This window comes from Galleria mellonella, unplaced genomic scaffold (genome assembly GCF_026898425.1).
Source record: "Galleria mellonella isolate WM207_F2 unplaced genomic scaffold, CSIRO_AGI_GalMel_v1 utg65, whole genome shotgun sequence".
NCBI lineage: Eukaryota > Metazoa > Arthropoda > Insecta > Lepidoptera > Pyralidae > Galleria > Galleria mellonella.
Window position 1 is genome coordinate 13,112,286 of NW_026442138.1, and position 26,266 is coordinate 13,138,551.

The following is a 26,266-nucleotide window of genomic DNA, read 5'->3' on the forward strand; positions in this document are numbered from 1 at the left end:
AAAAATCTTTTGTGTAATTTTATTCATGTTCAGAAAATATTATAGTAATTTCTGCTTGATTTATAAGTTAAAATGAAAAGAAATGGTGATATGATAAAAAAGTCAAATACCTTCATAGACAATTTCCAATAAAACTTAAAAAATTAAATCATAGACAATTACTATTTATGTCCGCCATTCATCCTTTTGAGTTGCTTTTTCGTTTTACGATTCCAAAAGAGCACAATTTGTCATTGAAGTCTACGCTACACCATCGCGTAAATAATTAACATAAGTAGTAACAGTTGAAGCAATAAAGCAAAAACGCAGGCATCACGGCCACCCGTTTAGTGTATAGGAGTGACGTGATCCATCCGTGAGATCGTATCATTCCCCCAATGATGCTTTTGCTTCCCTTTTACGTTATCGGTTCCGAAGTTGGTTTATGTGCCTGATGGTATGGAAACTATGTGCGATTAACAGGTAAAATATTGAGGACTCAGCATGGGGGCGTTTTTGAATAAGCCCGAAACTAAGAAATATAATGAGACTGGGGAAGGAAACGGTCTTCGCTATGGCGTGGCGTCGATGCAGGGCTGGCGAGTGGAGATGGAGGACGCGCATCACGCGCAGCTAACTTTGAATGGTACATTATCAGACTGGTCTTATTTCGCCGTGTTTGATGGGCACGCGGGTGCGCGGGTGTCGGCACATTGCGCGGACAACCTCTTAGAATGTATTCTTCAAACGGATGAATTCCGGCGTGAAGAGATAGCGGAAGCAATACGCGCCGGTTTCCTCGATTTGGACAAGAAGATGCGGGAGCTGCCGGAATTGTCGAACGGCGAAGAAAAGTCAGGTTCGACGGCGGTATGCGCGTTCGTATCGCCAAAGCAGATATATATAGCGAATTGCGGTGACTCCCGTGCAGTGCTGGCTAGAAATGGAATACCGATTTTTGCAACCCGCGACCATAAACCGGAGTTACCATCGGAGAAGTCGCGGATAGTTCAGGCGGGTGGTTCAGTGATGATCCAGCGCGTGAACGGTAGCTTAGCTGTGTCTAGGGCACTAGGAGATTATGAGTACAAGAAGGTTCAAGACCGTGGGCCATGTGAGCAACTGGTGTCACCAGAGCCTGAGGTCTCAGTGCATGAGCGTTCAGAGGCAGAAGATGAGTTTTTAGTGCTGGCCTGCGATGGAGTGTGGGATGTGATGAGCAATGAGGCATTATGTGCATATGTTCACTCATTACTCCAACTTACAGATGACCTTGTCGCTGTGACAAATCAGGTCATCGACACTTGCTTGTATAAGGTGAGTGATGGTCACAATATAGTTATATTTACTACTTCAGTCCTCCTGAAGTTTATGAATTAATAAAATTTCAATTACCCTATGTCTATCTATGTATTTACTGAATAGTAGTTTTCATGAGATACATGGTCACTACAATCCATTCACATTTTGATGAAGTTTGGTGTGGTAATAACTTAGTCCCTGCTTCAATATATAGGATATTTTTTAGTATAGACAAATTTCTCAATCGTATTAGAAAATACAAAAATTCTCTAAGTGAACTATATCAGAAGCAGCTAATCATTAATATGATAAGATTGCTTGTACAAAAATGGTATTACTATGTTGCTACAATAACATAATGATTAGATGTAAATATAATTTATAAATAGAACATCTGCAATATCTTTATGCTATGAATTTGTTACTTAGGTTGTAGTCCAAATGATGTAAATATGATAATGCAGTATTATAGTAGTGTTTATGTAACCTCTACTAAATATGTGGAGCTAGTTTCACTTATTACTAGTTGCACATAAAATCTATGATTTCACATAATGACTAGATCCATTTACATAATTTATATTGGCCAGATATACCTGCCAATAATTATGTTTCATTAAAATAACCATTTGTTTGTGCATTTGGTATTTGATTTCATAAAGATGAATATTTCAAAATACAAATTTGTGTATAGTACTAAATTGTAGGTGTATCTACTTGAAATTTTAGCAATGGTGAATAATTTCAATTGTTAACGAAACAAATAGAGACATATATAAAAGTATATAAATAGATGCCATTGAAACTCTTGGCACTTGGTTCTGCCTATCCTGTAAAGAATTTAGTGTGAAGATATCTATCATCAGCATTTATTTTATGAACTATGATTTTATAATTTTTAATGTTATAAGCTTTAATGTTTTTATCAATCAATTATCTATAAACCACAAGTTTCTCTATATGACTTTGGTTAAAAGAGTCTAGAGAGATCTAAGATATTGTTCATTAGTGTACCAAATGATATCAAAACTCATTTAGTTAAGTGATTAGGTACTTAATAAACATTTAACTTGTTCATACCCTGACTTACTTTACATACATACATCCTTTTACACAACCATATTTATCTAAATAAATAATGAAGTCATAATGGGAATGTGTGTGTGTGATATATGTATGTGGGCACACATGATCCTAAAACTAAGAAATAGATTTTGATGAAATTTCATCTATTATTCTACATGTATAATACTTTTTTATTACTTTGATAAAATGCCTTATTCCATTCAAATATGACATGTACAAAGTTGTGAGTTGAGTTAGTGTGTAATATTCAAGTAAAATCATTTTTATACATATGAAGTATATATATGTAAATGGTTTACTTGGATATTGTTGTATCAAACTTTGTTTTAAAGTGTCTTGTAGCTGCTAATTATTCAAAGGCCACAACTAAATATTCAAAACAAATTTTCATTTGCTTACATTTGTATTTAGTTATTGGTCAATTTATGAATATTGACTATATATTTTTATTCAGATAAATATAAGCAACTTTTTCCAATAGATGATTGTTATTTTACTTAACTAAAATATTTATACATGTTGATGAAATTAAATTTAAATGTGTCAACACTTTTTATGTGAAGGATGCAAGGTGTAACTAAAGATATACTAGTACTGGTACAAACTTAGAAAAGTTGCAAATACCAGGCTGCCTGACTATTATAGTATCTATGTGAACTTCTTATGGGGAGTAGGTTGAGTTTAATAAGACAAACATAAACTTAAAATGACAAATTTATATTATGATTATTATTCAATATTCAATTCAATCAAATTATATTTATTATATATTACTTACATCCTTACTATACTTATACAATTGTATCGTTGTGTTTGTAAATTGTCTTGCTTATTTCCTATATTGTATAATGCAAGTAAAGTATACTCATTCATTCATTTATTATATATGTAATATTTATTAAATTCCATAGCATAATTATCATTATATTAATTGAATATTTTTTAAATACCTTTTTATGGATGCACATATACACATACAAATTATCTGGGTCTTGGTTAGATTTTTAAAGAATTTATTTATAGCATAATTGTAAAATTTTTGGAAAAGTATTGAATTTTATATATTAATATTATATTTATAGTAATTCTCTGAAGATGACAGGAAAATTAGATATAGTAAAAACTATGAAGTTTTAAATACTAAATTATAAAAAATTTACAGGGTAGCAAAGACAACATGAGCATCGTGTTGGTAGTGTTCCCAGCGGCACCGAAGCCCAGCCCTGAAGCCCAGCGCGCGGACCGAGAGCTGGACGAGACGCTCCGACAGAGGCTCACAGGTTGCTATCATTCACTATTGCATGCCTGCTCATACAAGTATAGGGATAGATACACAGCACAGTCGGAGAGACAGAACGGATCTATAGAGTCTAGTCGAAGTACAACATACGATGCTCGTGGTTAGATTAATAAGGTACAAACAAGGTAATGGAGTAGATTTCGATGAACCGTTCTCTATTTCTTAAAATTAAAATTTCATTTTGATGTTATAGGAAAATTATTGTTCTAAAGACCAGTATAAAATAACTGCTTTATTCATAAAAACTAAAAACTTGTATAAACCTATTCTAACTATTACACTGCTTTGTCACTTTCTTTCAAATTGGGAATTTAGCACGAGGGAATGAGACAAAACATCTCAATAGCCATAACAGGTTTATAAGTGGTTTGACGTTTTTATGACTATGTAGGGTAATATTTTTGCTTGTCGATGGTTTGCAACTATAATAGTTTTCTAAACTCAGTGGTGTAACTACCGGAAGGCTAGACGAAGCAGTGCCCTAGGGCACTCAGGTTCAGGGGCTTCCTGGGACTCTAACTTACAAACTATAAGTTGAACTAGTGAAAATTTCTCCTACATTCGGAATATAAATAAACCAGATTCCAAAAACGTGACTTTAAAATGGAAACTTATTTGAAAGACATCTTTATTTGAAATTTGCGGGGAACTACCCTGTATACTTAGGCTGGTTTATTTTTTGCCTCAGGGCCTTTGGTTACCTATTTACGCCACTGACTAAACTATCAAATTAAAATTGTAGTTTTAAAGATAAGCTTAGGAAATGGTACCTCGGAATCGGCTTCGTTGTTAGTACCAAACATAGGTTTCTTTGGATAGTATGTTTTTTGTGATTCACCTGGTTATACTTTGCCAACTTTGTGCACTTTGCTCCATAACGTTGATAATGTGATGCGGAAAGTAATATGTATGATTGCCCTAATGTACATACATAAATTTTTTCCTTTGTGCTGTGTGTCAAGGCGCAGGAGCGCTACGCACGACGTTGTAAAATTAACGAAAACGTCAAATAGCATTTCTGAAGGCAAGAAAACTATAATGTTTCATTTAAGTTAAGGTAATCGTCAATAGCAGGGCATTTAATGCCTTGGACAATGGACATGGTACAATCTGTTATGTCCATCTTGTTTATGTATATTTGATTTAACGCTTTCAACTTGCTGAATTTATTTGGCATTCCCAGTATTGCTTCTTTAGACAAGTTGTAAATGTTTTTTTTTTAAATGTATGATAATGGAATGATTACTCCGAAGCTAACGATACATACGCTGGTGGAGTACCAGCGATGATAGTTGAGGAGGAAAAGGCAGTGCAGTTAGTCTATCATGGTGAATTCATCTGAAATTAACCACGACGGTTTTCAGGGGGACCTGACAGGGCATATTGTTATCAATGGGACTGATAATCCCCATTACTAACAATTTCTTTGCCTCGGTGATAAATGGTAATATGTTTTTGTTATCACGTACATAAGATAGAATAAGTTAGGTATTGCTGTCAAGTTCTGTCTCATGTAGGTGGTAGCGAAAATGTATCTACTGATAGTTTCGTTTACTACTTGTCTAAGGAGGTAGTTTTTGTAATTTACGCGTGCGTTTGACTGTTACGTGTGGAGGTTTGGTCAAGTTGTGATAGTGTGTTGTACTATGTCAGATATGCACACTATTACAATTAATACGTACATATCTAACCACAAGTAAAGTCTATACGCGCTTGTGAATTCCAATAAATTTAAAAATATAAAATTTAAACAACGAACCCAGTTTATACCTAGTCCCTGTCTTCCGGATACAGTTATTGTCTTTCTTCTTTGTCTCCTTTAGTCTTCATACAAAATATTAAATAAACACTGTAGTAGTTCATACAGGATTAAGTTTATAGAACTATTTCGAAAGCCAACAAGAGGATTTATAAAACTGAATTTCTGCCTAAAAAATATAGTACAAAAATGAAAATAATTGAAATATCATAAATGCATCGCGTGCCGTAAAATTAATCTTTATCTTTTGACTATTTTTATTAGAAAATAGTTTTCAATTTTACAACTAAACTAAGTATCAGGTTTCACTTTTTGACCCTGTTTTATTATACAGGCAAATTAAAACCAAAGTTAAATGTAAACAAAGCATGAGGATTTCATGTAGTTATTAATGGTGTGTTACCAACATAGACGTATAAGTAATAAAATATTTTTAACGTTTCATACAGGTTGACTTTAAGTGTTTCTACAAGAAAATTCCATTCTTACCTTATGAATTTATTAAAAAAAATATATTTTTTTTTAATTTATCTCTAAAAATATAATTATTCATTGTTAAAAATCAACGGAATCGTATATAATATCAAATGTATTAGCATAATGAATACTATAGTACACTTGTGTACACATTTTTCAAGGTTTAGGTGTTTGAAATAAAATAAAATTCATGTACCTATTACAAATTGATAATTGTGGTTGCGTGTTCTGAATGTGATTAATAAGAAATTATAATAAATATTAAAAAAAAAAAATGAACTGTCACTTTTTAGTGTTCACTAATTATATTTGGGGGTACTTAATGTTACGTGTAAATAATATAGGTACAGGCTTCGTTGACCTCAGTCTATAGTGCCTGACAGAAATCATCGTTAATATTATAATGTTCGATGATTTTATACTATGATGACTATTGATTATATCATAATATGTCATTACGTCATCAAAATTAGCCAGTGGCTTAGTTACGTACATACGTACACCTGAGTAATAATAAATGTCCAGTAAAATACGAATTTAGTCACTACTTTAATTTGCTTTTTTTTTTTAATATATTAACCGTGTACTGGTTAAATACGGTTTCTATTTCCATTTTCATTCTAATGTCCAATTGGATTAAAATTAATTATTTGTTCACTTAACATAACTGTTGCACTACACAAAAATACGAAGATTCTTATGAAAATTTGCTTGCCAATATAAAAAAATATATATATATATTTAATTTTAGTAATAAAAGTGAGAAATAATAAATACCAATTTATCTTATTTTTTTTTTATAGTTCTGTCATAAAATATCATAGTAATACTAGTTACCTTTTTATTATTATTTTAGTTTGTTGTTGTACTTGTTATACCATCATGGGAACTAGATAGTCAATTTTTCGTCTATTTGTTTAATTTTCAAACCTAAATGGCTTTACCAATTATAATGCAAATTTGTATAAAGAAAATCGAACTCTAGTGACGGCCATAGGCTATTTTTTTTTTAAATCATACAACCAAAATTTCTTAGATCGTTTAAACGATTTTTTAAGGCGATTAATATAATTAAGATCCGTAAATTGTTATACCTGTCCAATATGTCATAATATATATATATATATATATATATATATATATATAATTATTATGACATATTGGTATATTTTGTACAAAGTTACATCAATTATACCTATTAATTTAGTTCAATATAAGTTATTATAATTTAATTATAAAATATTTAATATTTATTTAATGGAAAGATGATGTTGTGGTTTTTATACAATTTTCCTATATTACCGACTGTGGAATGTGGAATGATGATTAATATTTGAGCCCAGTAATCTAAATAATATTAAGACATAGAAATGTGATGTAATAGTACATATTTATTATTACCAATGATAAGTCGATCACTGAACTAAATGATCAGCAATATGGATTATGCACACAGTATTTTAGCGCGTGCCCCGTTTGTTAATTCTCATACATTGTTAGCGGCGAGGCGTAGTTATACATAAAAATGTTATTAATAACATAATGTGATCAGCATAAATATCATTAGATAAAACATGTGGATTATCTCATGTAGATGGAAATAAGTGCGACTTGTTTTTAAAGTAGTCAAATTCAAAACTTAATGCACCGGCTGAGTGCTTCCTTGAAGGGTAGGCGAGTATCACTCATAGAATTGTCAAACGTCTCAATATAAAACTTAATAAATCCTATTGGTTAAGCGTCTTATTCGCTAAATATCTCGATCGCTAAACGTCCTATTTGCTAAAGGTTATTTTCGCTAAACGTCCTATTCGCTAAATGTTCTTTTCGTTAAAGGCCATGTTCGCACACAAAAAAGATATAGACGTCAAATATTCCTATAAGTCAAACGTACCAATACAAAAATTAATAAAAGTCCTATTCATTAAACGTCTTATTCGCTAAAGGTCCCGATCGCTAAACGTCCTATTTGCTAAAGGTTATTTTCGCTAAACGTCCTATTCGTTAAATGTTCTTTTCGTTAAAGGCCATGTTCGCACACAAAAAAGATATAGACGTCAAATATTCCTATAAGTCAAACGTACCAATACAAAAATTAATAAAAGTCCTATTCATTAAACGTCTTATTCGCTAAAGGTCCCGATCGCTAAACGTCCTATTCGCTAAATGTCCTTATTGCTAAGGGCCATATTCGCTAAAGTCCGTGTTCGTCGTTCGTTTCTATACGTTATCTGTACGTGTTAACGTGTTTACCATAGCTCCCGTTCATTAAGCATTCGATTTATGAAAAATTTGCAATAAAAAAATATAAAGACAATATAACCAACTGACAAAATGATCCGACTTGAACACAAATCTTATGACGCTCGTAAATAATTAATCGCCGATCGATTATACTACAGTGCATTAAATATAACATTAAATATCCATATACACGTTTGTATGAATGGTTATAAAATACTTTTTTACATATCAGCTATTAAAGAGGTTACCTCGCATGCGGAATGGCTTAGTTGCGGAAAAAATCAAGCGAAGCCTTACCATAGCAACATATTTGCGACTGGTTGCATCATAACCTACTAATCGACTAACATTTATTCTACCAAGCGTTGCAAATAGACGCTGCAACTGCATGTATGCACTAACGTATTTGTTTTTGGTCCTAAAATAGATTCATTAGAGCCTAACTGACCTCGGTTAAATTTCTATCACGGATTACTACGTTAAATTTTATTGAAAAGTTTGAAGGATTGTCAGAAGCATGATAGTTTCGGAAGGGTTTTGTGTGAGAGTAGATTTGCTTTCCAAAAATAGCTGTTGTAACATTAAGATTAATAGTTTTGTAATTTTTGTTTTATGCAACTTTTTCCTTGATCAACCGATGGGGAAGAAATGCCCTCGAATGATAATCGCATACAGGCGACCATTTTATAGTCGCGTTAGGATGATTCTCCACCAGATGGAGCTACAACATCAAATGTGTGTCCGACTGAAACAAGTTTTACAACAGAAACCGAAACCGAACTTTCGGCCTTGGTCTCAGTTTTGGCCGAAACCGAAACTTACTGAAACATATTTAAAATTTCTCTTCTATACTGAAATCTAGTGTATTTTTACACAGTTATTTACACATACATACAGATACTTAAAGGATTAATAATAAACATTAATTAAAGTATGTAACAAATATATCATATATATTTATATGTAAAAACATGTTAAAATTATGACTTGCTTTTGGAAGTAAATTTAAAAAAAAAAACACTTTCAGTTAGACACACACACAATACAAACACACACAAAGTTACAGCGTGGCCGAGGTTTGGCTAATTTTTGGCCGAAACCGAAACTAAGGCCGAAAGAAGAATATCTGGCCGAAACTAGACTAACCCGAAACCGAAAGTTCGGTCGGACATTAGTAGGAAGTCACGTAATGCAAGTGGCTCAGGTTGTGGTGTGATCTATAGGCGAGGCATTTGCTTAACAATGGACAATTATTGGCTAAAATGATGATGATAAGGCCTTAGTGCAGTGAGTAGCCATGGTCAGTGACATCTGTAGTACTGTTAGGTTTGTAGATGCTTGGTAGCATTTTATATCAGGTGGGCCGTCAGCTTGTTTAGCATTCCCAGTGATATGCAGAAATATGTTTGTGAAAGTGATTTTACTCAAGTGAGGAATGGATACCTGTGTTATTCCTATACAAAGAGATGTTATTCCTATATGAGTTAAATTAAATACTCGATTCGCAGAATTTTCGATAACGACATATGTTTAGTACAGATCGTGTCTTAATATAGCTTGATTTGACCGGAAGCCTTCATATTTTTATACATAAACTAGCGACCCACCTTAGCTTCGCACGGGTGCACATTACATCACATCACATTAGAAATTTCTAAAATTATCAATGTTTCTCTACTATAATATGCATGTATTATACATATAAACCTTCCTCATGAACCACTCTATCTATTAATAAAATTGCATCAGAATTCGTTGGGTAGTTTTAAAGATCTAAGCATACATAGGGACGGACAGACGGGAAGCGACTTCGTTTTATACTATGTAGTGATAGTGATATTCTTATTGTTTTAGTTGAGTTGTTCTTGATGTCAATCATTTAACATTCCATCATCAGACCTACAACAAGTCATCCTTACACTTTCAAATCTGAATGGTCGCATACAGTACAGTTAAGAACGAATGGCGTCCTATTATCTTTATCCAAAACACGGTCTAATTGTGATTCTATACTATCTCTAAATTACGTTTACTATTAATCAACAAACGTCATATATACTGAAAACAAATATCTTCAAAAAAAAAAGTATAATAATAAATGCTATAAATAATTGTTTGGTCATTTAAGACGACTGGTTCTTATAACGCTGAGCTATTAAAAAATAAAGAGGGGTAAAGAGGTTTCAATTGGGTCGGCAACGCGCGCGTAATACCTCTGGTATCGCAGGTGTTCATAGGCTACGGTAACCACTTACCATCAGGTGGGCCGTATGCTTGTTTGCCATCTCAGTGGTATAAAAAAAAATAAACAAAGAATATGGACATACAATAAAGTCCAAGACTATTTCCGACTATTTGCAATAGCAATACTGGTGCTCATGTTAGATATTGTAAGATTAATCTTGTCCACACATCATTTTGAATGTCCACAAAATCTTACAGCCGAAACATCATTATTTATACTATTTATTTCACCATAGGGAGACTGTACAAAAGTCGTTTGCTTGGGTACCTCTGTCCCATTCGTGTTTCAACCGTGAAGCAGTTGTGTTTGCATGGCTGTGTTTTGGTTTGAAGGGTGGGATATGGCATGAATTTACAAGGTACAGAGGAATAACACCTGAGTCCTCAGGAATGGCAATGCATAGGGGGTATCATGGGTGAAACAGTATACTCTGTTATGTCCATGGTACTGCTCATGTCTATAGGCGACGGTTGCCACTTTCCATCAGGTGGGCCGTCAGCTTGCTTGCCATTCTGAGTTGTATGAAAAAAAATATAGTAGAGATTCAACGGTAGTTAATAAAATGTGATCTTTAAGCCAGTTACTATTTGTTACAATTAAAAAAAAAAACATAATTTCAAGACGATCTGCAATAAAATACAAAATAGGAAACAAAATAATTAGCATATTTTAACAAAGTATTTTATCAGTGTAACTGTACATTTTTTATTTTTTTCAAATAAACATGGGTGAAAAATAATATTAAAAAAAATCTTAAATTCTAACTCGTCTGCGAAAAATAAAAAAAAAATCTTAGCTGACTGCTGGAACGCTCTTAATATGGTAGCTACAATTTTTTTTTATCGTCTTTCGACCTGTTTCTTTAAAAAAATGTCCAATTTAATTTTTAATATACTCACGTAAAAGGATGCTAAAGATTTACAATGTTTATTCGATGCGGTCATTTGAGACTTACCTAATATATAGGTTATTACAACTTCATTTTTTTTTCAAACAAAATTGTAAACTTAAATATACTTCCCCTAGTCGATTTGAATGTTTCTTTTTAGGGATACTATTTGTTATTTAAAAATAGCATTAAAAATGTGGACGTGACTTTGTAATCCATGTTACTGTATGATATAATATATTATTATATTTATTTTTTAATATGTTTATTTATTAAGTAATTTATGCATAGCATGAAAAGTCATATTTTATTTTAAAAGACATTATGCAATATTTTATTTATATGCTGTAAAAAAGGGTGTAGATATATAATTTTGTTGTTTTAGTTAGATAGTTTAATAAATCTATTAAGAGGGTATATACCGAAAGACTGGTTGGTGTACTGGTATGTCTTATCTGTAAAATGTATACATTAAATTATTCTACATTTCTCAATGTTAGTTTAAAAAGAATTCATATAAGGAATTAAAATGTTAATCTTGCAATAAGATTCTACATACTGAGATTTTGAAACTTGATATTAAAACAAAATATTTTAAAAGTATAATAATTGCTAAATTTTCTTCAATACTTTTAAAATGCACTGTTTTACTACAGAGAATTATTGCTTTTAATGATTACTCACAAGTATTGAAATCTGTTTTTAAAAATTTATAAAAAATACACAAGTTTTTATATAATAACTACCGGTTTAACTTACGCGAGCGCGAGCACAGCCGCTTATGATCAAGGATCACGTATTGATACCGAAACTAGGCGAGGTTATGGAATGAGCTCCCTGTCGAGGTACTGACTACAGCATGGGGTTCTTCGAAAGGGAGTTAAAGATTTCTTCAGAGTCGGCAACGCGCGCGTAATACCTCTGGTATTACAGGTGTACATAGGCTACGGTAACCACTTACCATCAGGTGGGCCGTATGCTTGTTTGCCACCTCAGTGGTATAAAAAAAAGCTTTCTCGATGCAATTACACGTAAGTTAAACTGGTAATTATTATATTAAAATATAATGTGTGCTTACGAAAATTTTAGCAATAAAATACACGAGTTGGTAGTCTTCGGTATGACCGTTTTGATTTCTATTCATTATCGTACTTAACTGAATATGTAAATATATGTATGTACAAAATATTTATTCTATTGTAGTTTTAATATATACACGAATGTATTTGATAATCGGAATTTTGTGAATCTAACATTTGTGATATTAACTTTAAAATTAAATTAACTGAAGTAACATTTTCCCCCTAAAATTAAAAAAAAAAAAGAAAACTCCTGTCTTTACAACTTACTAATTGTAAGCGAACGTTTTTATAACTAAAATCGTGTTTGTTAACCATTTTACTGATTAAACTGTGTTTGAAACTATAACTGCATCGTTTCATTGCTTTAGTCCTGGCCCCCTGTTACCTTTGCCCTATAGTTTTAAAAAAAAAATGATTTTTTTAATTATAAGGGGTTAAAGCAATGAACGTGCTAGCTACGCGGTTTACCGCACGTATATGCGTGCATCGGGAGGTAGACATCTATCTACGAGATACGAAGCCATATATGCAGGGCCGCGTCATAATCTTGTTTCTTATCTTTTTGTTTTATCTAACGTGTCTGTGAATAGTTTATACAATTAATAATGACTTGCTAGCTCAATAACATAATAATGGCGCCCGCCGAGTATTGTAAAATTGATTAAAGAACATGTTTGTCACTTATATGTAGGTACTTGCACTGGGATAGTGTTTCAAGTATTAATTCGATTAGTTGACTTAAAATAGAGTACAAAATCCTATTACTACTAAACATATATGTGTATATTTCACCAGAGGGTGACTTTGTACAAAAGTCGATTGCTTGGATACCTCTGTCCCATTCGTGTTTCAACCGTGAAGTAGTTGTGTTTGCATGGCTGTGTTTCGGTTTGAAGGGTGGGATATGGCGTGAATTTACTGGGTATAGAGGAATAACACTTGAGTCCTCAGGAATGAAACCCATGGGGGGTAACATGGGCGGTACTGCTCATGTCTATAGGCGACAGTTACCACTTTCCATCAGGTGGGCCATTCTAAGTTGTATAATATATATATATATATATATATATATATATATATATATATATATATATATATATATATATATATATATATATATATATATATATATATAATAAAGAAATATGTTTATGTTTTTGTTAGTCATTACATAAATGGCTGAACGGTTTTTGATAATAATTGATCCGTAGACAAAACATTGCGGGATTTTTGTTTAAATGATTCTCTGTATTTTAGTGTATGAAATGACTAATTAAGATTAGGATATGATATCAGGATAAAAGCCTCTAAATAAAAAAATATATAAAAAAATAGATGAGACATATACCATATATTTTTACTAATAGAAAGAAAGAAACAAAATATAAATAATAATAAATAAATAATATTATAAATGTTACTTCTGGGTGCCTTAATTAGATATGGGTAGGTAAGTATTAGTTGGGATGGAAAAAGATATAGGCTACTTCATATCGCGATCACGTTGACGAAGTCGTGAGTGAAAACTAAATATAGAAAAATATTTGAAATAATACAGGTGGGCAGTATAAAAGTAGATGTTTCTTAGTCGAATCGCGGGAAAACATTTCTGACGCTTGACTTAATGTTAGCAAACATGTTGCACCCGCGCTAAGCTGGGGTGGGCCTTTACATATCCACTCGTATAGTTCTGAAGTAGAAGTTTCAAGGTGATTATGAATGTGACTCATATCTAAACCTAGATCATTGGTCAAACAGAGATATTTATAGATAACAGATGTAATGAAACAATGGAAATGAAATTCTATCAATGTAATCATAGGATTGAGTTATTTTACTGAAATAATGTAGGTTAGATAGGCGGGTACAATAAATGCAGAGCGAGGCGTAAAAAATTGAGTTTAATGAATAAAAATGGAATGGTAACCCCACCCGCGCTATCGGTATACACTGGCGGGACACCAGAGAGATGATAGATGAGGATGAAACAGGTCAGTTGGCCCATAGTGACGAATTAATAAAGAATTTAATCAAAACGGTTTCCAGGGGGAACCGCGTGGAGGTCGACCTGATAGGGTCTAACAATCTCTTTCTCCCCTCGTTTGCCCTAGTGATGTACCAGTGAGAAATGATAGGTGAGGATGAAGTCAGATTACTTGGATGTTATAACCAATTCACCAGGATTATAATAATAAGTGAAAGTGGATAAGTCTTTCTTTCTTTTTAGTAGATGATAATGAAATGGTAACCGCCTACGCTAACGGTATACGATGGCGGGGCACCAGTGAGGGATGATAGCTGAGGATAAAGCAGGTCAGCTAGCCCATCATGGTGAATACACTTGGAATGGGAGGAAAGGGATTGTTAGCAATGGAGTTTGACAGCCCCATTGCTCGCAATGTGTCCTATTAGGTCGACCTCCACGTGGTTTCGCCTGGAAACCATCGTGAATAATTCTTTTTGATTTCGTCACGATGGGCTAGCTGACCTGCTTTATCCTCAGCTATCATCCTTCACTGGTGCCCCGCCGGTGTATACCGATAGCGCGGGTGGGGTTACAATTCCATTATGACCCATAAAAAAAAATACACCTGGAATTCAGCATGATGGTTTCCAACGTAATTTGAATTTTAAATTTTGTAATAAAGAATATGTAATTGTAAATTTAATTTATTATATTAATTATATTATGACATTTATATGCATATAATCTGTAGTCAATGTTGTGTACGCCTGCTATAGGTATGCATATCAGCATACTACATAAGAAATGTTATTTTAATTTATGTATAATTATGTATACTGTTGGTGTGCCTAATTCGAAATAAAAAAAAAGTGACTCCTAGAATTTCATCACGACATTTGTAGAAAAGTTTAAAATAACCGTCATTTTAAATTTCACAAAATAAATCCTCACATGTTGAAATAACAGTGCAAATTTCACCGGTCGCAACTAGTATACCTATGCGGTATATGATAATTTATAGTATAATAGAATCATTACAGATGACCTACTGATAACGTGTCACAATAATCATTTATTGGTTTCCGACGTCGCTGATATAGTATGACCTTCGAACTCGTCATAACCTTGCTGCTATACTAACGCCAGTATACCTAACAATCACAGCTGGGGGAAAGGGGTTGTTAGTAATGGAGACTGAGAATCCCATTGCTAGCAATATATCCAACCAGGTCGACCTCCTCGCTGTTCTCCCTGGAAACTATCATGGTTAATTCCTGATGAATTCATCATGATGGGCTAACTGGCCTGTTTTCATTCTCATCTATCACTCTTCACTGGTGCCCCGCCAGCGCATCCCGTTAGCGCAGGCGGGGTTACCATACCATTTTCATCTATAAAAAAAAACAATCACAGCTTGGAGGGAATTGTTAAGAGGGAGATGGGATTGTTAATAGTGGGGATTAGCAACCCCATTGCTAGCAATACTCCCCTGGTATCCATCGTGTTCTATTCCAAGTGTATTATAATTCATAATGATGGGCTCACTGACCTGCCTTTTCATTCTCCCTTTCATTCCTTATTGGTGCCCCGCCAGCGTATACTGTTAGCGCAGGCGGGGTTACCATTCATTTAAAAAAAGAAACAACTATAATACCGATTAATATTATGCAAAACGGTTACGGGCAAAAATATGGTCCCATATTGTTTCGAATAGTCTGTAACATGAAAGGGTGCAAATTTTAAAATAGCACTCTATTGTAAAGTTAACATGATTTATATTTGATTGCGGCACGCTCTTTTATTTTGTATTGACTGAAAAAAAAAAAAAACTACGTCATTGGTTACCCGGCACGCGACGTCACGAAGCGCGCGCGAATGAGTACATTACTAAATGCGACGAATCCTGTAACCTTAGCCTGTACTGTGATTGTAACTATCCGTCTTTCAATTTTGTCCACATGGACAATATGAGTTCGTTTTTTTTTTCGGTCCACCTGATGGAAAGTGGTAATCGTCGACTATAGACATAAGCAGTACCATGGACATAACAGAGTATACTATTTCGCCCATGATACCCCCCATGATTCCGATTCCGGTATTATTTCAGGCAGTCAGTGATTCGTGGAGTGATATTTTTTTAAGAAATACTCTAGGTACTTGATGGTTCATATCATTATTTGCTTATTATATGTATAAAAATAGTATATTTTGAATGGTTTGCCAAACCGTCGCCTTTAGACATGAGCAATACCATGGACATAACAGAGTATACTGTTTCGCCCATGATACCCCCCTGTGTTGCCATTCCTAAGGACTCGGGTGTTATCCCTCTGTACCCTATAAATTCACTGCCATATTCCACCCTTCAAACCTAAACACAGCCATGCAAACACAACTGCATATGCTCACGCTCATAATTTACTTGAGTAAAAACACAGAGCCATGCAGTTCTTGAATGAGCTAAGTTTCTGCTATGGATACTAGATAACGGTTAATTATTATTTATATGAGATAAACTAAGGTCGTAAATGTAAATAAAAATATAAACAAGGTATAAGCATATCTACTGACATACTTCGGTATGTATCCTATTTTTTGTAAACAATAGAGGCGTGTAATAATAGAAAATGTCGAAACCAATACAAATTGACATATACATGAATATAAGCGATTGTATTGTGCGTTCTGTAGTTGTTAGAGGGCGAGGTAGTGTTTTAAACAGCAAACCACCAAGGTTGCCCAAGATATTGTACTATTTTATCTTACTGGTAACACCTATAAAATGTATTATACCACCTTGTCTTAGTTTATATATATATATATATATATATATATATATATATATATATATATATATATATATATATATATATAAATATATATAAATATTTGTTATCTTAAATAATTTATTAACTTAAAGTATACTTTAATTCCTTACAACGTATATGGCAAAACAAGGTTTGCAGGGTCCGCTAGTATATATATATATATATATATATAGCGTTCAGAAATCCTTGGAACAGTCGCTCCGTAAGACCTGTGAAGATACCAGGAAGCTTCTGTGTTACTGGGCGGAGTTTAGCTGGCTGTACTAGCCCATGACTCATACGTACAACGGTCCAAATGAGAGACTTAGTGCGTAAATAAGAGTCCAATTTACATTACATTATTATTTACATATAATATTTAATATAGAGATTCACACGCTTCTGCCGCTAAGTATCTGTGTTTACACAACTGTAGGTACATCGTGTTAATTGTATCTTCGAATTGGATTTTTTTTAATAATAATTAGTTTATTTTCTTTTCACATTCCATTAGAGTAAATTATTATTAAATATGCTTGTACTATTGTGAATTATGTTGCGGTGTGGTCCCGCCATAGAATAGACCACCCCTTCCTTTCCAGTGGGTGTCGTAAGAGGCAACTATGGGTACTTAATGGGCAGCATCGTCCCTCTTAAAACATCACCGAGGCCTGACTGCTGTTGCCAACCCGTCTGCCATGCGTGGCAACTACTGGAAAAACCCCCCAATGCTAAATATAAGGAGGAGATGGCCCCCAGTCCTTTGTCTTCGGACCGTTTCTTATAGTAGTCTATGGGGGAGGTCTATGTCCAACAGTGGACAGTTAACGTTTGATGTAATGGTAACAATATTGAATTATAAATGTAATTTTAGAGACTGGTGCCTGAGATAGGTATAAGAATACTTGTACAGCAGATCATCAGAGCTTCAATCAGCAATGTTTTTTACTATGATAGATAGATAGATTTATTTGCATTACTTACAGCACACAAATTACAATACAAACATACACATAATACACAGTAAAAGAGATAAAAGAATGAAAAACAAAAAAGCATAAAAAAGCGCTCGTATTATGTTGTTTTTTTTTTTATACAACTTAGAATGGCAAACAAGCTGACGGCCCACCTAATGGAAAGCGGTAACCGTCGCCTATAGACATGAACAGTACCATGGACATAACAGAGTATACTGTTTCGCCCATGATACCCCCATGCGTTGCTATTCCTGAGGATTCAGGTGTATTTTTTCATTCCTCTGTACCCAGTAAATTCACGCCATATCCCACCCTTCAAACTGAAACACAGCCATACAAACACAACTGCTTCACAGTTGAAACACGAATGGGACAGAGGTACCCAAGCAATCGACTTTTGTACAAAGTCTCCCTCTGGTATTCAATGTAATAAATAATTTGTTGGAGGAGATGAATTTATTCTAAGTGTGTGACTTATTTGTGTGTGTGTGTTGATATATGTAACTGTTAGTTCAAGACATCTGTTGGGTGTTTACAGCACTGATCGAGAAGAGCGCGGGCACGGAGGAGCGGGAAGACACTTCGAGCCATTTCTCGTGGGTGCTGAAGCAACTGATGCAAGAGAACATACCTGGCCTCCCGCCCGGCGGCGGTCTCGCTGCTAAGTCAGTATTTTATTACTATATTTCATACTAGCCACCCGACTCGAAGTTGTACGGCTTTTTTTTTTTAATAAAAACGGTCCATGTAATTCGCTGATGATAACGAGTTTTCTATAGGTGAAAGAATTTTTAAATTCGGTTTATTAGTTTTTGATTTTATCCATTACAAACAAACATACAAAAAAAAAAACAAGTCTTTTCTCTATGTAGTATTAGTTCAGATTTTTCAAATAACTAGATTTATGATTTACTTGTATTTTTTCAATATATAACAAGAGAAAATAAAAATAAAACGCATCAGTTTGAAATAGAGACAATATTAATTTGTAAACTAATTAATTCTTTCCGAAGACGCATTGTATGAACAATGAAGTGTATTCTCAAGTATAAAATATTTTTAAATTTAAAATTTTAAATTAATATTACAGTAAAATGATTGTTTTAAGAACCGGTAAAACTGTTATTTTTTTTTTAGTAGAAATGCGTCAGAACTTTTTTACGTTTAATTTATCGATGGGTCATACCATAATAATTTTGCTAAACATTTACTAAATCGATTTAGTAAATGTTACCTAAGAGTCAGCTCCAATATATGCTTAGCTTTTTAATATGTTATTGGATAACGGGAATTTGATGAATTTACTATATTTCGTCAACCAATTGCTGGTGTGTATGTATTAATTTTGTTAATATTAAATTTTTTCTATGTATACTGGTCCGATTACAAGGTTTTTCTCTCTTTATTTAGGTCAACAAACAGTAGACACAATAACAATATATATACATATATATCTAAATATCAATAGTTTTAGTGTCACCAACGACGTTGGCCACCTATTACTATAAAACAAAATATGCAAAATGGTTGCGTGCAACTACTTGTACAAAATTAAACAACTTCCAAATTGATGTTATATATTTTAAAAATTAAAATTTATTTACCAGCAATAAATAAGTAAATACAACATCAACAACAAAATATCATTCCTCCACTTCAAGTAGACCACCGATAAGTCTGCCGAATGCACTAACACGTTCCGAAATAATATCATATCATATAAGGTTAAGTGCGGAAATGCCCTAACAAATTAACTACGCAGAAATATAGTGATAACATGTCGCAGAGTGCTAAAGAGTAAATACCTAAAACTTTAATGCCTGTTATATAATCCAACTGATTGGCGCTTCGTAATAAATTTTTAAATTTAACAATTGTTCTTTTACTCTTTGAATGCGATAGGGATGATATAAGTCTCTTAGAAAAATAAGGCATTGCTTCGATGATTTATTTTAAGTACCATCAAGGTACATTACAATCTTAAATGTAAAGCTAAACAGGTGTCAGATTGGCATGCTCTTCCATTTACAGCAAGATATATATTTAAGCATTAAAATTTTACATTATTAAAATTTTTATACTATAATGGTAAAAAAGAAAAAAAAAAACTAAGTAACAGTTTATAATAATTGTGATTGCAGGCAAGCGTTACTGGATAAAATATACAGGGAGTTCTACCCAGAGCACGCGGACAGCTCGGAGACGTTCGACTGTCCAGAACTTACAGACGCTTTTGGAGCCAACTGAATGTCGTGCATTGCTGGGCCGAATCGAACACTATTGTGAGCCGGTAAGGATCAAATTGAAATGTCCATGAACTGTCACTGTGACATTAGATTCATTGTGTTGCCACCTAAGTATATTTTTTGTCAACGGCAATTTTACCAAATCAATCATATCATAGTGTGTTTGAATTGTTAATAAATCGTTTATTAAATATGTTTAACTTTAAATTTGGAGAGATATAAAGAGTTTCTCTTCATATTTAAAAAAAAATATATAAACATGAACATCTTTAAAAATGGAAAATCAAAGTTCACACACGAAAACATATTTTCGGCCAGTAATAGTGTACGATTTGGTTTTATTTAGCAGAATATTTTTTTTGTAGTACAAATCGAATGGAATTTCAATTACATTACTTTAAATTGTTATGAAAGATGGCAACACTGTCTCTATTTTTTGTACATAAAAATAGTCTGGAAACCATAAGTAATGTAGTTGTAATTTTATTTTGATAACAATTGGATGCAACTACCACTTCGTCTATGTTGATTGTCATTAATTTTAAATCATCGATGGCTTTGTACAAAAATCTGCTATAAACGTGACCATAAAATAGTCTATAATTGTAGTGTGTGTCTATGGTAGACCATAGAGATGCAGTAATTACAACACGGCCGTGTCCCATGTGCTAAGAAGCGCATTGTCGCGATTTTAGTCAGGGGAGCCGTATGTACCGTACTGTTTTAGCTGCTGCTGTGGTCGAGTGAGGTTTCCTTTGAGTTATAGACAATTTTTTTTTTCACCGTTAGAGTAAAATGTGTCAGGTGTTCCACAGCGGGATTGTTTGTTTTTACCAGTTTGTAAATCGTAATTGTAAATGTTGATGTGTGGCACAAATCTCCATTTCCTTTCTCCTTGTAGAAACTAACCAATCCTGTCATTAAAATAGTATTGATATAAAGTTACATTTGTATAGAGTTAAACGGGTTTATCATTTGGTATAACAGTCTCCATTTTATTTTGTAGTTTAGATTATAATTTTTCGTGTAATGTCATAATATTAGATGTGTAATATAGAGATTGGAGTAACATGTAATATTAATAAAATAAAATCCGCTTCATAATTTATAGTTTTTTCAAACCTATTTGTTTCGTACTGTGTAAATTCTATAGTGTAGGCTTCAAAATGGCCAGTTTGCAGTTTATGGAGTTATTATTTTATCACTGATAAGGAAAAAATCCAAGATTCATATACGGATTCAAATGCTACATCTTAAGACTATTTTGGATTAAAATTTAAACAGTAAGACGTGCATCATGTCGTCGCTTACTTACTGCATAATTTGATGGAATACGCTCTGTTTTCAGTCCCGGTTTTTTATTTTCTAATCGCACATCTTGGGTTTTTTGTATATCAATATATTTTACATAAAAAATATTGTGTTCTTTAAATGTTCTCTTTGTATTTTTTAAGCCTGAGATAGCTGCTTGGGGTTTCACAAGTTGTTGACTTAGGAATGAATATTTAAAACGGGCTATACTTGTGTGAAATGAAATCAACTGTTATACTTTAAGGCCGCTTACATCTGTACCTGTAAGTTTTATTCACGTAACAAATTTGTGATAAATATAAAATGTAAACAATTGCGAGTGACTTATCTTTAATTGATCTGTTATGTAATCATGCGGCAGAACTTACGATAGTTACGTAACATGCATAAAAACTATAGATATAAAGGCGGTCTAAGGTTGGTTTTTTTAATTCTTCAAAATTAAATAAATCTTTTACAGCCGTAAGTGATTTTATGATATAATATATAACTGTCTTGACCATAAACACTTACCTCATCCATGCATACATATCTGTCACGTCTGTGCCCCATTAGGGTAGACAGAAACAATGGAACGCCAAATGCTTCGATTCAAACAAACCTTCGCTTCTTGCACATTCATCAATCTTTTCATACATGCTCGCCGGTTACGGGTACTTTTAATTTGGCTCTTCTTCAGCACGTCGCCTATTTGGTCGACACACGTCCGTCTAGGGCGGCCCCTACCGACATCTCTTTATTCTTGCTATAAATAAATCTCTTTCGTAATTCTTCTTTCAATCCATCCTCTCCAAATGGCCAAACCAACGCAATACTTCGATTTTTGTCACTACATCGCCTTTCAGTTTACACTTCTCTCTAATCACACAATTTCTAACTCTATCTTTTAATGTAATACCACACATACTTCTCAGAGCTCTCATCTCTATAGCATTCGCTTCTATACATGGGTGTTGGTGTCAGTACTCCCTGAATTATGGCAAGGCGAGCTTTGCTCGATAATACATTTACCCCCTTATTCGTAAATACATCAAACCTGTCATAAACCTATTTTAGCTATTGAACTGTTTTGTTCCTTTATTCTATACTTAATTCCAAATTTAAAAGTGACAAAACAGTATAATAAAGTAGATTTGTAGAAGGATTTAGTTTGCATGAACAAGGGGTGAAAATTAAAAAAAAAAATATTTGTCTATGAGTTATAAAATTTTAAAACTCTTATAAAAAAGTTCAATAGTTACGCCGGTAAATAATTATATACTATTAATTGTCTAATTGAAATTTCACACAAGTAAATTCTGTTTTAATATTTTATTTCTAAGTCTCGGATATTGAATATTATCGCTGAATATAGTACATTACAGAGTCCTCTATGAATATTACTAGTATTTTTTTGTACATACAATATTTTTATGCTATCAAGCAATAGTGACTATGAAAATTGACAGTCATATATGTTAACACATTTTTTTTATTCATATTTTAGTTTAAACATTCGTCTTAATTGGGAAATTGGCTATTTAGTGGAATTAACATTTATTTCTTCTATTTTTGTGTTCTATATAGATAAGCTTTTTTTTTTCAAAATTGAATAATGCGCTGGAGAAATCGATTATTGCAATTTATTTTTAAAACTTAATTTTTTTTTTCATATTAGAAATATTAATCTATGTATGTCACTTCGGTACTCGTTTTAACTATAGACATTAACAGTTGGAAATAAACTATTTGATATTAAAACATTAGGATGAAACTGCAATAATATGGAATTTAGTACTTTCAAGGGCGTGGCCAGAACTTTTTCAAGGCGGGGGAAGAGGTTAGGCAATGGAAATTGATAATGTGCTAGTTTAGTCTGAAAAAAATCTTTATTAATGCAAAACATATGTGTTTGAGCGAAAACACGTGATGATAATTATTGTATAAATGATTTTAAAAGTATATAACTATATCTATACCTGGCTAACGTCCTTGTGTAGTTTAATTTTAATTCTCCACGTTTCTTTTAAATCTTAACAAATTTTCTATTTTTTTTTTTTGATTCTATATAACTTAAAGTGCCCATGTTGCAAGACCACAAATTCCTATTCGAAATAAATACCAAAAATGATTATACATAAACGTTTTATTTATTTCTCTTCTAAAAAGAGAGATAATTAAAAGAGAATAAATGATGGGAAATACTTTTGTACCTGTTTGAATTCATGTTAGTGTAACTTTGAAAAATAATGTATACATAGATGCATATAGCCTCATATGGGGTTATTACAGTGTCATACATATACAATCATATATCTTATTATATATTAAAAGGAGTATCATATATTCAAAATATTCCTTCTAATGTTTTACGATCCTACAAATGTGATACTGTAATAACCCCAAAACCCCGTTGATATATGGGGAAGTGAGTACATAAAAATCCTGACCTCTAATGGAGCGAATCAGTGGGTGCAAAAGGGATTCAGAGCAATGGTTTTGTAACTATAGTCTGTAACTATGCTAACACCTTTATTAAAGGTACCAGTACATGCTCATGTGCCACGCACGGGTGCTCGAGTTTGCTCAAATACATTGCAAAACCTTAGAGGTTTACACTCGGAATATACATCGCTCTATTTATGAAGCCATTGTGAATAAATGTAGAGACATTGATTTATCTGAAATTAAAAAGTTGTACCGCTTAGAATTAATTTATTGAGGTAACTCGGTTTTTATCCAGATGTCTTAGACAGTAATCAAAGATTTTCTTTAGTCTACGCATGAGGAAAAAAAAACTCTGAACATTGCAGCCTCGTTCTTGTTCATGGAGACAGTATCATATCTATGAATACTATAAATAATATCCTTTGCTACTAATGTAGGGCCGTATATTTATAGTCCTGAAATTTATATATAGCCCTACATATTGGACAGTGTAATATACTCCTTATTTGTATCAATATATGTTCGCAAACACGTAATAATAGCATTTATTCACTTTTATGCTTCTAATGAGTATGTACTGTTTACCTTTATATACATATAGTAGATTTATCGTTTAAAATATATATAAATATACTAATATAACCTTATAAAACACTGATAATCCCATATTAAAGTGTCTACGTACATGTTGTTGTCAAATAATATGCTATGGTTTGGAATTCGAAGGCAATTTACTGTAAGACTAGCAATATTTTCATCTATCGATGAGGCAAATGTTGCTAATGAAAAACAAAATTAAAATTGGAACAGTTTTGTTTTTTATTATAATTCCTTTCTGGCCAGTTTAGTCGTACTAATGACTTGATGGAATAACAAAATAATAATCTAAGTAAATTAAATATTTTTGAATAAAAAAATTTATATTTCTTTACCTATTACCGTGAATAACACTTTAGACTACATCAGAAAAATTGTTTAATTTTTTTTTCAAATTTGGTAGATAACAAACGTCTTACAGGATGCGCCTTCATCATAATATTTTGGTAAAATGCAATCTTAACACCCTACAACACCATTGTGTTTAAAAATATTTCTTTTTTACCGATTGCAACACATGTTATTTTTTTAATACGTTATCTTGTGATTCAGACATCGGTTGTAATAGTTGAGTTTGTAAAAAGGGATTCTCATGTCATTTATTAATAATTTAGACTTTTTTACACATTGAAATTCACATGGAAGTCACGTTATAGATTCCATGTGACTCGTGGATATTATTATGGAGGTACTATTTAGGATGTGTATAAGAAAAATCGAGATAATAGTTTTTGTCAGTCCTATCTCGGTTTTATTACTGTAAAGTTTAAATGTCATATTACTGTATTTAAATTACACGGTTTTAAGTATATAAAGGTTTCGGTGACTGTGCAGTAAATATTAACAATATGTATACTATATGAACAAGAAGCTTATAATCAGGAGATTGGGCTATGAATACGACATTGTTTTAAACTTGTATGACCATCTACTGTCTCGCTTATGATACCTTATTTGGAAAGAGTAGCTAATAGAAAAAGGTTTGTCTATTCCACTTATTCTCTGAACAAAAATTTCGAGACAAATATATTGCATGTCAATTTTTTAGCGATCAATTTCGTGTTCATTGCAATGTCCGTTTATAAGCCTCTTGGTAAACTAACATAAAGAGGAGATATGTACCTGTAACAGAATATTTCCAAATCTCTCTTCCCTTTTCAACCCATTGTCGTGCATATACCATTGTATGAATATTTATTAATATTTTTAATATAATATGTACTCTCCTACAAGAATTCTACAATATATATAATAGTGCTATAATATAGGTTTATTTGTAATTTAGATAGTTGTGTTGGAATTGAACCAAATATTACCGGCATTGGGTTTTGAATTGGAATTTTGTCCATCCTTGGCGATAAGTAGGTTGTTTTTTTTTTAATTATTATTATTTAGCTGTCAATCGGCGTTGTCTTACGAAGTGTGTCTCGTTATTATCTAGTAGACGCTTAATGAACAATAAATACCTGTACCTTACCAATGGTTATTTTATTTTTGTTTATGCCCTTCATTTTTTTTTTTGTAATGGACCTCGTAGACTGTCAAGTGGCTGAATCAAGTATGTATATTTTG

At 32.7% G+C, this 26,266-nt stretch overlaps 1 protein-coding gene across 1 annotated transcript; it reads left to right on the top strand.

Annotated features, from left to right (window-relative positions):
- Positions 1-149: 149 nt before the first annotated feature.
- Positions 150-26,170, top strand: LOC113510417 (protein phosphatase 1B). The gene is made up of 4 exons (XM_052900768.1): positions 150-1,296; positions 3,530-3,647; positions 18,652-18,778; positions 20,255-26,170. The coding sequence occupies exons 1-4, from the start codon at positions 484-486 to the stop codon at positions 20,358-20,360; spliced, it is 1,164 nt and encodes a 387-aa protein (XP_052756728.1). The 5' UTR covers positions 150-483; the 3' UTR covers positions 20,361-26,170.
- The last annotated feature ends 96 nt before the right edge of the window (positions 26,171-26,266 follow it).

What these genes read in the sequence shown, in the direction of transcription:
- LOC113510417 (XM_052900768.1), top strand. Translation starts at nt 484, where the DNA reads ATGGGGGCGTTTTTGAATAAGCCCGAAACTAAGAAATATAATGAGACT. An exon ending in TCGACACTTGCTTGTATAAG is followed by an intron (nt 1,297 to 3,529) that starts GTGAGTGATGGT and finishes AAAAATTTACAG; the next exon opens with GGTAGCAAAGACAACATGAG. An exon ending in GGCGGCGGTCTCGCTGCTAA is followed by an intron (nt 18,779 to 20,254) that starts GTCAGTATTTTA and finishes TTGTGATTGCAG; the next exon opens with GCAAGCGTTACTGGATAAAA.